General features: G+C 44.7%; 1 protein-coding gene across 3 annotated transcripts; it reads left to right on the plus strand.

Annotated features, from left to right (window-relative positions):
• Window positions 1-78: 78 nt before the first annotated feature.
• On the plus strand, window positions 79-6,408 carry spice1 (spindle and centriole associated protein 1). 3 transcript variants are annotated; one of them, XM_079661647.1, is made up of 17 exons: window positions 79-232; window positions 677-775; window positions 856-903; window positions 1,028-1,168; window positions 1,247-1,349; window positions 1,497-1,615; window positions 1,787-1,875; window positions 1,998-2,140; window positions 2,228-2,350; window positions 2,547-2,824; window positions 3,928-4,056; window positions 4,137-4,386; window positions 4,469-4,896; window positions 5,704-5,887; window positions 5,968-6,025; window positions 6,110-6,173; window positions 6,269-6,408. In XM_079661647.1, the coding sequence occupies exons 2-17, from the start codon at window positions 677-679 to the stop codon at window positions 6,323-6,325; spliced, it is 2,313 nt and encodes a 770-aa protein (XP_079517773.1). In that variant the 5' UTR covers window positions 79-232; the 3' UTR covers window positions 6,326-6,408. The 3 variants fall into 3 exon arrangements, with proteins under 3 accessions (XP_079517773.1, XP_079517775.1, XP_079517774.1); XM_079661649.1 differs by having other exon boundaries at window positions 5,704-5,879; XM_079661648.1 differs by lacking the exon at window positions 79-232 and adding an exon at window positions 371-453.
• The last annotated feature ends 5,464 nt before the right edge of the window (window positions 6,409-11,872 follow it).

The raw sequence follows: 11,872 nt of genomic DNA on the forward strand, positions 1-11,872 counted from the left end.
ACTGGATTCCTCTTCAATCACTTATCCTACTGGCTCAACCAAACTACATTACCCACAATGCTCTGTCCTGAAGCGGTGTCCGTAGCAACAGGAAGTGGCGCGCACTGTTGAAAAACTGTCACAAAACAAACCGTGGATAGTTTGATGCTGTTCAGAGTTTAGTGTTGATGTAAAGTTATACGCAACCTAAAGCTCCTTAAATACGACTTACAGTGGCTTCGTATCGTCAAACGTAAGTGTTGTTTCAATGTTTGGCTAGCTTTGTATGAAATTATCAGCTAAAAGTGAGGAAAGCTTCGTGTGGAGAACCTGTGTAAACATATCTAACTGTTACTGATGAACACAGATCTGCAGCTAGTCACATGTGCTGTGCATTAAGCTAAGTGTGTACACGTCTACTATGTGAAGGACTAATCTTCAGAGGTGGAAGAAGTACTCAGATGTTTTACTTAGGTAAAGGTAGAAGTACCAGAGTGTAGGAATACGAAAAGTCCTGCAATCAAAATGTAACTCAAGTAGACAAATATTAGCATCAAAATATGTAAATGTACTTACAAAAGTTCAAGTACTCATTATGCAGATAAAGCAGTAAGATACAAGTCCCTCAAAACAGCACTTGGGTAAATGCACTTAGTTACTTTACACCTCTGCTAATCTTCATATTGTGTGTGAGCAGATGTCGTTTATGAGAGCTGGGCGTCCACAACAACACAGCAAAGGAAAAAGGCCTGTTCGCCCCCCCAAGAAGGCAGCCCTTCCGAAAAGAGACTGGGTGGTGAGTACAGACATCTGCTGGGAAATTACACAATGCATGTATTGAATGTGATGAAGTATTGACAGCCCTCTCTCTTTCAGAGCACTGTCAATGACCTGTCTGTGCACAAGTTATCTCCTGCAGAGCTGGTAAGGTGTTCGAATGTGTGCCTAGTTAGTGTGTCTATAACATATTGTTATCATACTCAAACTGTACATATTTGCACATATGTCCAACCTAATTTGCTCGTCTGTGTGATCTCTTCTGCTACAGAGCCATCGCCATGAGATCCACAAGTCCCACAACAAGGTGGCGGCTCAGTGGGATCTGAGAGAGAAAGCCCTACAGCGGCGTCTCAGACACGTGGGGAGCCCGGCACCGCTCGACAACGCCAGCCTCAACATCATCAGGGAGGTGTGTGTGGTGAGGGTTTACCTGTTACTGTCTTTTGTCCCTTACTTAATGTGTGTGTGGTGTGTTTGACTGCTGCAGGTGTTCTCAGACCAGCTGCTGCTCCAGGACGTTCTGGCTCGCTCCGACAGAGCCATGGCTGTGGTCAAAGACTTGTTTGGAGACGCTCCACGCAGGCAGACTGGTACAAAGCTTCCCATTCACTCTGTTGTAGCTTAAGATACGTATTAAGTGTCTGAAACACGCAGACTCTGTTTCTCAGATCATTCCATGTACATTCTCTTCAGTATTTCCTCCTGAGATTTTACTTGAGGCTTGTGTACTTCCTCAGGTCATCCCAGTGTGACGATGGCTCCAAACTGCGGACCTGACTCAGGACTTCCTGTACTTCAAAGACCAGATCCTCCGACCCAGCTGTCCCTGCTCAGCCAGTCTATGATGGACCAACAGGTGTCGCAAGATAACGTCATATGTGTTTGTTTTTCATTTATTCATGTTTCATTTTCTTTTACAAATAAATGTAATGCAACTCTGTGTCTTTTAACACCCTAGTTGTGCCTTCCTGGGTAAAGATTTCGGGCCATATTAATGTGTTTGCATGTATATAATGTTTTTTTCCAGGCTCTTAATGAATTTGAAGCTTCAGAGGAAGACTACAGCGATGAAGAAACAGGTCCCACTTCCAGATCAGAGTATCATGTGATCAGAAGGTGCTTATATCTGCAGAACATTACGCAACCTGAGATATGAAACTGATTTGTTTTGGGGGGAAATATAATATGTTAGATCTTGTTGACACCACTTCATTGCTTGTCATTATTTCCTTTTACAGGTCAAATGTAAGTAAAATGAAGGCGGAGTCTCGGGGTAAAGGGAAACAGCGACAAAAAGCCCATCGTCCCAACTCTGAGCAGGCAGACCAGGATAATGCTCCTGTGACCCCCTGCACTTCAGACAGAGCTCCAGGACATGCAGGTAGGACGAAAAGACAAGAGCAATTTTTAAAAATGTATGTAAAAAAAAAAAATAGTCCACATAGAATCGTATCCCGCCTCGTTTCAGCTCTCAACGCCACGGTGACTGTTCAGCGTTTCCGGTCCAGACGGAGCCAATCAGAGGAAGCCAGGGAGGAACCGTCAGTGCTGGTGTCTCAAGTCCTGAACCCTGAGCATCTAAACCAGTCAGGTAATAACAGGAAGCTATATTCTAATGTTTCTTTCATACCTAAACAGCAGAAAAGCTCATTTGAAAATGACCCCCAGAACATTGTATATGACCGTTGGAGAGAACCAGCAACAGGTGCACGTTTTAAAAAGGTGCCGTAAGTGTTCCAGCATATAAACTGATATAAATGGGTGGTTTTTCTGTATGTTTCTTCCAGGCATGACCGACAGTCGCCCCAGCAGGAACAGGAAGTGTGTGTCCCAGAGTTCACGGCTGGATGGTTCCTCTGTGGCCTCCCTCAGCGGGGACCAGTCCAGCCTGGGTCTGCTGCAGGCCATGCTGGGTCAAGTGGAGGCGGACCTGGACACTCTGAGTCCTGACACTGCACCCCCTGCAGCACAGAGTCAGAAACCCCACAGAGCACAACAAGGCCTCACTGGGTTCTCCGTCGCCTTGGTCACTACTCTGGGACGTTTGGTGCACCTCCTCAAACAGGTCAGTAATCCATTCACTCACATTCACCCAGAATGCAGAATGTTATTGACTTTGCTCATTGGAGCCGCTTACATCTATCAATGTCTTTTAAAGGTTATTATATTAGTTTTTGTCGATCTAATTGAGGGTCCAACGTTTTTTTAATATTCTGTTAAAACACTGTACTATAATGTACTTTGAGACTAAAGCTGCATTCACACCTAATAGTCCGTTTTCTGGTGCTCACCAGACCACAGTTTGTTACATTGTTTCATTTTTCAGAAGGTTCGGTTTGCGTTCGGGCAAAACTCAAACGGACTATAAACTTTAAACACAAGTCATGTGCTCGGAAATGCTGTTCAACCATTGGTCAGACATTAAGGGGGTAAAACCGCAAATCCCGGCAATTTCTAGCGGAGCCTCCGCCATGGAGCATCGGCACTTTCGGCAGGTTGTTCTGATGCTGCTGTTAATCTGGAGATCAACAGACTCTAGCGGCCCGCGCATATGATTATATAATCAGACAACGTTTCTGTTCAACACTTCATTCTGCTTCACTCTTTAACGAAACAACCTCGGATGTCTTGAAAAAATCTTTCGCGAAAGATTTTGAAGACATCCGCGTTCTTGTGACACGTAAATACTTCACTTCCTATGTTTTGGTCCGGACTGCGTTCACACCAGCGATGAACCGCTCCAGAGTTCACGAGCAAGCGCTCCGAGACCACCTCTTTTAGCGGACCAGAGTCCGGTTGTTTAGTTCACTTCAGAGGTCTCGGACTGCGTTCACACCGACCCAAATGAACCGCACCAAGCGGGTAAACGCACCAGGGTTCGATTCAACCGGACTTTACAAGGCAGGTGTGAATGCACCCTTAATGTCTTCATTACAAACCCATTTGGTACATTTCACATTTTGTGAAGCTATTGTACTCTTGAAAATCTTCCCTACCTCCCAAGCAGCCTGCAATTCATTTCACTTAACTTGCTCCATCGTTGCTTCATCAGTGCGCCGTGTTGAATGCTTTTCACATGAATCTGCACCAGAAGGTTCACTGCTACTGTCCTCTCAGTGCTTCCTGTTTGACACTCTGCCCGCTCATCCCTAATTCCATTACCCTCAGAGGGAAGAGGAAGCTGAGGAAGATGCTCTGGAGAGGAGGAGACTGGAGGAGGAGCTGAGGGAGCAGCGGGGGCTGATCGATGCTCTCACTGCGGAGACGATGGCTCTGAGAGAGGAGGCCGCCCTGCAGGTGAGACACTCACTACCACGTGGTCTGAGATGCCTTCAGAGTCCACATTTCAAACTGTGCTTCCTTTGTGCTGGTCTCAGGCCGGGCTGGAGCAGCGCACAGAGGCACTGGAGCAGAAGCTGGACACGGTGGTGTTGCTGATGGGGGGACTGGGACTACTGGAGGCTTCCATTGCCCCCCCGCAGGACTCTCATGTTATAGGTCCGTCTGTGACAGCTTGTCAGTCTGCACTAGTCGCTGAGCGAGATCCTCAACAACCATCAACCTCGGTTAATCCAGCTGTCCTGATCTCCCCCCCTCGACAGAGAGACGAGTGGAGACACCTTCCTGGTAACCGCTGCTTTCTGATTGAAGTTGTTTCATGTTCTCCCACAGTTTGGAGAAGCTTTGATCCCCTCCTCCCTCTTTTCAGCGCCCCTTCTCTTTCCTAAGCACCGGGATTTTCCTCCTGTAGATACCCTACGTTCCCGAGAGGACGCCCCCTCCCACAGCTCCTCCTCCAGCCTCACCAGCCTTCCTCTCGCCAGCCTATCCTCTTCTTCCTCACCATCGCTGACCTCAGAGCCCCTTAGCTCGCAGCTCTCACCTGAAGCCATGCTGGCAGAGATCACTCAGCTCAGCAGGCAGAACGACCGGATCAAGGCCCAGCTCAGCCAGGCTAAAGGGTCGGGGTCCAGAGGGTCTCCTACCGGCAGCATCGAGCCGAGGAGGCGGAGCTCCAGCAGCACGGGGAGGGTCACTCCTCAAAGTGTTGGAGAGAGGAGGACGTCTGGGTCCAGCAGCACAGGGAGGCGGAGCCAAAGTGTCCAGGCAGCTGATGGAGAGCAACTGACCAATCAGGTGAGTCTATAAAGGATAATCTTATCTAATGCAAGTCTCCTTTCCATCCCCACAGTGTAGAAATCATCCGTAGGTGGCAGAGCCTTTTCATTCCTCTCCTTTGGAATCGTCTACCATTTCAGATCCGCAAAGCTATTTCCGTTGACTCCTTTAAAAGCAAACTCAAACCCCATCTCTTCGCATCTGTCTTCCCTGAAACTAGCTTCCATCACCAAGCTCCAGGGTGTCCGCGGGGTCTTAAAGTATTAAAAGTTGATCAATCAATTGTTTTCAATAAGTATATAAATTGTCCAAAGAGGTTGTATTCTACAGTGTGCCTGAATGTAATCATTGCGTAGGTGTGTAGTGTGATTCTGTGTAGTTTATTTATGGCATCCCGTTGGATTTGACGTCATCTGAACAGGACATCGCACGCTCACTGCTTGATAGCGCGCGAAGGCCCGTTTACGACTGTTGCTAAGCAACATCGTTATGGGGAAATGCAAGTCTGCGTCCAAATGGTTGGAAGATAAGGAGGAAGGACAATCAATACTGTATATAGTCAATGTGAGGTAAAGTGTGTCGCCAAGGTAACCGGTTAGAACTCGAAGTGGCGATCAGGTCTTAAAATGTATGGGAAGGGTCTTAAAAAAGGTCTTGAAGGGTCTTACATGTGACTTCAGGACTCCTGCAGATACCCTGAGCTTCCATCTACATTACCATCACTTCACTCACATGCTTTTATCCCATGGCAATACCCTTTTTAGAAAGATCCGTTAACTTTAATCTTTTATCCTTTCTATAATGATTTGTTTTTGTCCTGCTCAGGCAGCATCACCCCCCCTGCCTGTGAGCAGAGTGGAGCAGCGCCTCCTGGAGCTGAACAGACAGAGCGCAGCAGCCAGGGGCCGCCTGCTGGAGCTCATCGACAAACAGAAGCAGAGCGTGTCAGCCAGAGTCTCTCCCTCCAACTCCCCCGTCCCTCCTTCCGCCTTCAGCCCACAGTCAGCCGGTAGAATAACTCAACATGTTCCTGTCCATCTGTGTGACGCCCTGTCGGTGTGCAAAATAACTGTATCATGTCATTTTCAGATGGAGGGGGGAGTCCAGAGAGCTCCGTGCTGCTACAGAGAGGAGGTGTAGAGAGACGGTAAGTCAAGTGTTTTAAATGAAAGTGATATACGTTAACAGTTTGCGGGGATTCATTCATTATGGTTATATTTCTTTGCTGCAGATCTGCTGGTTCTGAATTGTGTTCTCACAGTCTTGGAGTTGAAACAAAAGAGAGTAAAACACAGGTACAGTACACACACACACACACACACACACACACACACATTTTACACCAAACTGTTCCACTTGTTTCTATAACTTACTCTCTTCTCCACAACAGATGGAGAAACGCAGAGAGAGGGAAGGCTGGTTTTCGTTGTCCGCTCATGTGACATGACGAGAAGAAGCGTATTTATTGAAGCTGATTTTAAACCTGTTTTTTATTATGTTATCTATGCATTAAATATGATTTTTAATTACCTTTGTGTTTTTGTCATCGTTGTTTCTATAACTGATCCAGAAATCTAAAACCACTGGAATTTATTAGCATGACTTGCTCCGTACCTGTATTCAGTGATGTCTGTCGTCTATTGTAAATATGTCATTTGTTTTATTTTGGTATATCAATGTCGTGGTATTTGTATTCTTGCTTTTAGGATGTCTATCACCACCTGGCAAAGGGACTATCGGTGAATTTGGTTAATTCAAGTACTTTTACATGTTTTTAATATGTTGATTAAAGGTGGGGTATGTCATTTATATATATATATTATATTCCAAGGAATGCTCTTAACATCCCGATAGCAATGAATACATTAAATGCTTTAACAATAAATACATAACAAATATCATCTGTGGAAGCCGTGGCGCTGTAAAAAGCACGACCAATCATCTGAGCCGGCTAAAGTAACTGGATGGCCTACCTGCCTGTCAGCCTTCCATCTGGGCACAAACGTATCTCGTGCCCTCATTGGTCATGTGCGCGTTCGTGTGTGTTGGAGGAGGGGCTCTGTAAGGAAGTCTGAAGGAAGGGGCAGATTTTTTCGGTTGTGTATTTTCAAATTCTAGTGAACTCGAGCTGGTTTCTCCAAAATGACATACCCCATCTTTTAATGTACACTGTCCTTTGTTTGAAATAAATCCATTCAAATGAGCGTTTTAGATGCTTGTTTAATCTCATCACCATCTGTGTGTGTAAAGAACATGTGTGTTACTGTCTCCAAAGAAAAGTGTGTGTCTAAGTGACAATGAGGTCAAAACTAAGTGCTCTGTATTTTTGTTTCTCTGCTTGTGGTTTGGCTTTAATTTCGAACTGTTTCTAATCCTTTGAGACATTTTGATATCCCTTAGTTTCTGTGTGTTTGTGATTTATGTGTAGAAGATAATTGTGTTCCAGTAGGTCATAAAGAAAGACTGATGCTTCAACCCACTGTGTCCTCCTCTGTTGTGGCTTCAGCTTAAGTATGGCCTCTGCTAGCTATTTATGGTTCACGAAGATACGATGCATTCACACAAACATTTGTTTTCCTGCTTTGTTCTGAAGTCTTGGTTTATCTCTGTCTCTGTGGACCCTTCAATCATAAATTCTCCTAAAACAATCCATTCCACACACTTTATTTATACTTTGATTAATGGCTTGTGCATACTTTACATGACAGAACTATAGCAATGTTTTTATCTGGCTCTCCGTGTACACACTTCTACTTTAAAATACATTGTCATGTCTGATTTCCACATGTTGTGATGACCATGTTCACTTTCAAAGCACTCAACAATCTTCCCCCCCCCCCCACCTCTGTGACCTCATCCAACGACACACCCCCACCCGTCGCCTCAGGTCTGCTGAAGCTAACCTACTGCAGCCCATCAGGACAAAGCTCCGGACCTGGGGTGACAGGGCCTTCCCTGCTGCCCCCCCTCACTCTGGATCTCCCTCCCCAGCCACGTCAGATCCGCCAACACTCTCACATCATTCAAACAATCCCTCAAAACTCACCTTTTCACTCTTGCCTTCAACTCCTAATCCACTAACCCCTCGCCCTGATTCCACCTAGCTTAGCACTTTCTACTTTTGTTGTTATTTTGGTTTTACTTGCTTGTAAGCGCTTTGTAAATGTAATGTATTATTATTATTATTATTATTATTATTATGTCTCTATATGAAGTGTTGTCACATTCATATCATATGCAGCAGGTTGTGTTTGTGTGTGCAGGAGAAGATGGTGCAGTGCCAACAAAAGCCAGCAGAAGGCAACCTGCGGTCATTTATCAGAGAGAGACAACAGCAGGTAAACCAACGTTTGATTTGTCACCTGAAAGGCTCAGAGCAAAATGCTTTTGATCGCTTAAACTAGAGGGGAATAACTAACACCAGTGTGATTTTGGTGAGATTATGAGCATCCTGCCCAGAGTTAGACAGGGGGTGCAACAGCTGGCAGCCATAACACTGCCATCTTAGAAAGCCCCCTTTAAAATGAGGTTTTTAATGTTTCTTTTTCTCTTTCTTTTGTAACAGACACAGCTCACACAGTTGATACATCCTGATGTTCAGAGGAGGAAGCAACAAGATGTCCAGCTGAACTTCATACAGGTACATAAAGACTTCAACACACACCACCATCTCCCTGATCCATACAGGGCAGGAAATTAAGAATACAAGTATAAGTAGAAATACCATGGTCTTCTCGATTACGTAAAAGCACAATAGTATTACAATCAAAGTGTAAGTATTACAATTCAAAGTATTCATTTTTCACGGTAGGCCTACTATGTTATTATAGTTATTATATCATAATCATATATCATACCATATACACATGCGTTTTTATATGTAAAAAGTAACTGGCAACTTTGTCTGTTAAATAAATGTAGAGAAAAATGTACAATTTTTGCCTCTAAAATTCTAAAATATAAGTACAAAAGTAAAGTACAATTATGTCCAAATAAAACGTGTGCTTAGCTCATTCAATCACTGGATTTAATTCTATGTGATGTATGAGTTTTGTATAATAATATTGGCGTATTTCTCATAGTTTTGATAATATACACTTTTATTTATGTTAGCGTAATGACTACCCGTTACCCAACTCTGTTATGAGTAAGAGTCCTGCATTCAAATGTGTGTTTAAAGTAAAACTTCAGAAGTATTTACACTGTCATTATGTATTTAAAAGAAAGTATTGCCACTTAATAGTAAAGATTCAGGGGGGTATAACAGCTGGAATTGAACCAGCAGTCTTGATGTATTGACTCTAAACTAAAAGGCCCTCCTGTGACTCGGTCCATTCATCGGCCGCTGCTCTTCTGTGCGGCTCCTCTGAATCAAAAAGCCATGAATACGTGGTGTGAAGCGACTGTGCTCCACTTCAGGTGGTGTTTGCTGAGCTTCAGATGGAGCTGGAGGAGGAAGGAGAGCACTTGAGTTCTCCGTCACTCAGGACTCAGAGTGGGCTTCCACAATGGCCGGCAGGGGAATCAAAAGGAGTAAATATTGCAGATAATAACGGGACGGGGGCATAAAGGGGCCGGGGACAGCGGCCGTAATTGAGGGGTCAGAGGTCAGCGGGGGGAGGGGGGCGGGGTCTATTGTGCCCGGCCAGGCTGAGTGAAGGACGGGGTGAATGGGGATTAACCCCAGCCCAGCGCCTCTCAATGCCCCCCCCCCACCCCCCACCCACTACAGGGCATGGAGAAGGTTCCCATGTGACTCCCACCCCCCCCCCCCCCCAACACTATCTGAGGAGCCTCAACACCCCTCCTTTACTTCTCATACTCACATACTCACACATCCATGTCTTTATAGCAGAGGGAAAAACTCAGCTGGTTTAATAAGCAGACTGGAGTGAAGTCACACACACACACACACACACACACACACACACACACACACACACACACACACACACACACACACACACACACACACACACACACATTAATGTAGGGGTGTGGAGGATGGTGAGGGGTAGTTTTCTTTACTCATTTAAATGTGCCCCCACTTCACCTCAGTGAAGGAGGCTGAAGTCACTCAGGAAAACACACACACTAAAGCTTGTGCACACACTCACACACTGGCTCACACTGCTGCCTTTGATAGCTCCAAAGTGACGGTGTTACAAAGTCTAGACTCCAGGAGCAGCTTCTTAACAGGTGGAGGCAATTATAAATCTTACTTCTGCTTTTTGGCAATGTCTACCAGTTCTCGTTGAGTCAGATTTATCACAAACATTATTTTTCTGTTTTTTTCCTGCAAAATCCGTCAAACTTCTTGCGTTTCTTTTTTGAACAATAATTATTATGCCAAACACCATAAATCCAAATAACATATCCTGATTAAATTACCTCTGTGTGCTTATTGTTTGTAGATTAAAATAAGTTTAGACAAATGCAAACTGTATAGAGATATTATATATTTAGTATTTTGTCATATTTATTCAGTTTTCCTTAGATGCTGTAGTGGTGTTATCCTGCCACTAGAGGGCACTGTTAATGTTGCATTACTTAACCAACTTTCCTTTTTACCCATAACATTTTATGAATTTAATAAAACTACACCTAACACTAACAACACAAATAAAAAAAGGAGTATTTTTTTCAGTCAGTATTAACATTTCTTCAACTTTTTAAACTAGAAATGGAAACAAAAAGAGGCATTTAGATACACTAGATTAAATTAAATGTTCCAACTTTTTTTACTTCAATAATTTAGCTAGGCCTACCTCATGTGTCACTGGGACTTTAGAACATTTTATTTCTGTAATAAGTTTGTCATCAGATGCGTAAGCCATTTTGTTGAATCCAGTCTGCAGCTTTCTCACCAAAAGTGCCTTTAAAATGTCTCATGTTTTAGAATCAGCGTGGTGTGACATGTGCGTGACCATGGACCTCTGCGTGTGTGTGAGTGTGTGAGAGTGTGTGCCCATGTGCGCTCGGCAGCTGTGCAGAGTTCTGATCCGAAGCAGGCTATTGCTTGCTGTGAAAATATTATTGCAAGTGTTTATTATTGCTGCAGTGTGAAACAGTGGGAGTGTTGTGTGTGTGTGTGTGTGTGTGTGTGTGTGTGTGTGTGTGTGTGTGTGTGTGTGTGTGTGTGTGTGTGTGTGTGTGTGTGTGTGTGTGTGTGTGTGTGTGTGTGTGTGTGTGTGTGTGTGTGTGTGTGTGTGTGTGTGTGTAGAGGGGGGGTTTGCTCTCTCTTCTCCACCTCTATGTTTCCCACCGGCCAGCCCTCAAACCCCTGGCCCAGTGCACCCTGGGTAATGGGGAGCCCTATTGGAGTTGATTAGTTCCGGCTGGATCCCAGATAGAGTTCTGACAGGCAGGAGAAACGAGCTCTCAGCGTGACCCCCCACTTCCCCCACACACACCCTGTCTCCGGCACAATGGGCAAGGCAAGGGAAGGGCTTTTTAAACAACTGCAGCTTCACTCTACTCCTCTGAACCCCCCCCCCCCCCAAATAATCTGGGCCATACTACAAAAAACACGTTGTACTTCGACACACATTCAACCTTTGACTAGTTGCATTTCAAAAGTTACCCTCTTTCTGAACCACACATCTATCCATCCTCAGCACTAAGTCACCTTTTTATCAATTATCGATGCAGTATCTGTCAGGTCATCTTTGGTTGTTTTGAAAGGATCTTTATAAAATGGTGTGGATCTGAACAATGCAAAGGATCCTTTTCTCCCTCTCTTTCCAGTTGGAGTTCTCTTATGAACTTATGAACTGCCCTCATGCTTTCTTCCCAACACTATTGATGAGTATTACAGATGCAGCGTGCTCAGTGTGTTGCCTGCATACATCAGGATCATCCACAATGCATTGTGTTTCCCTGACAAACCCTCACATCCAGCATGTTGGACACCTGTGGCACACACTGACATCCATTAGACACATTCCTCTGCAGAGCGGCATCATTCACACACATTCCCTCCGCTGCTTCATCC

The sequence above is a fragment of the Notothenia rossii genome (genome assembly GCF_949606895.1).
Source record: "Notothenia rossii genome assembly, chromosome: 12".
NCBI lineage: Eukaryota > Metazoa > Chordata > Actinopteri > Perciformes > Nototheniidae > Notothenia > Notothenia rossii.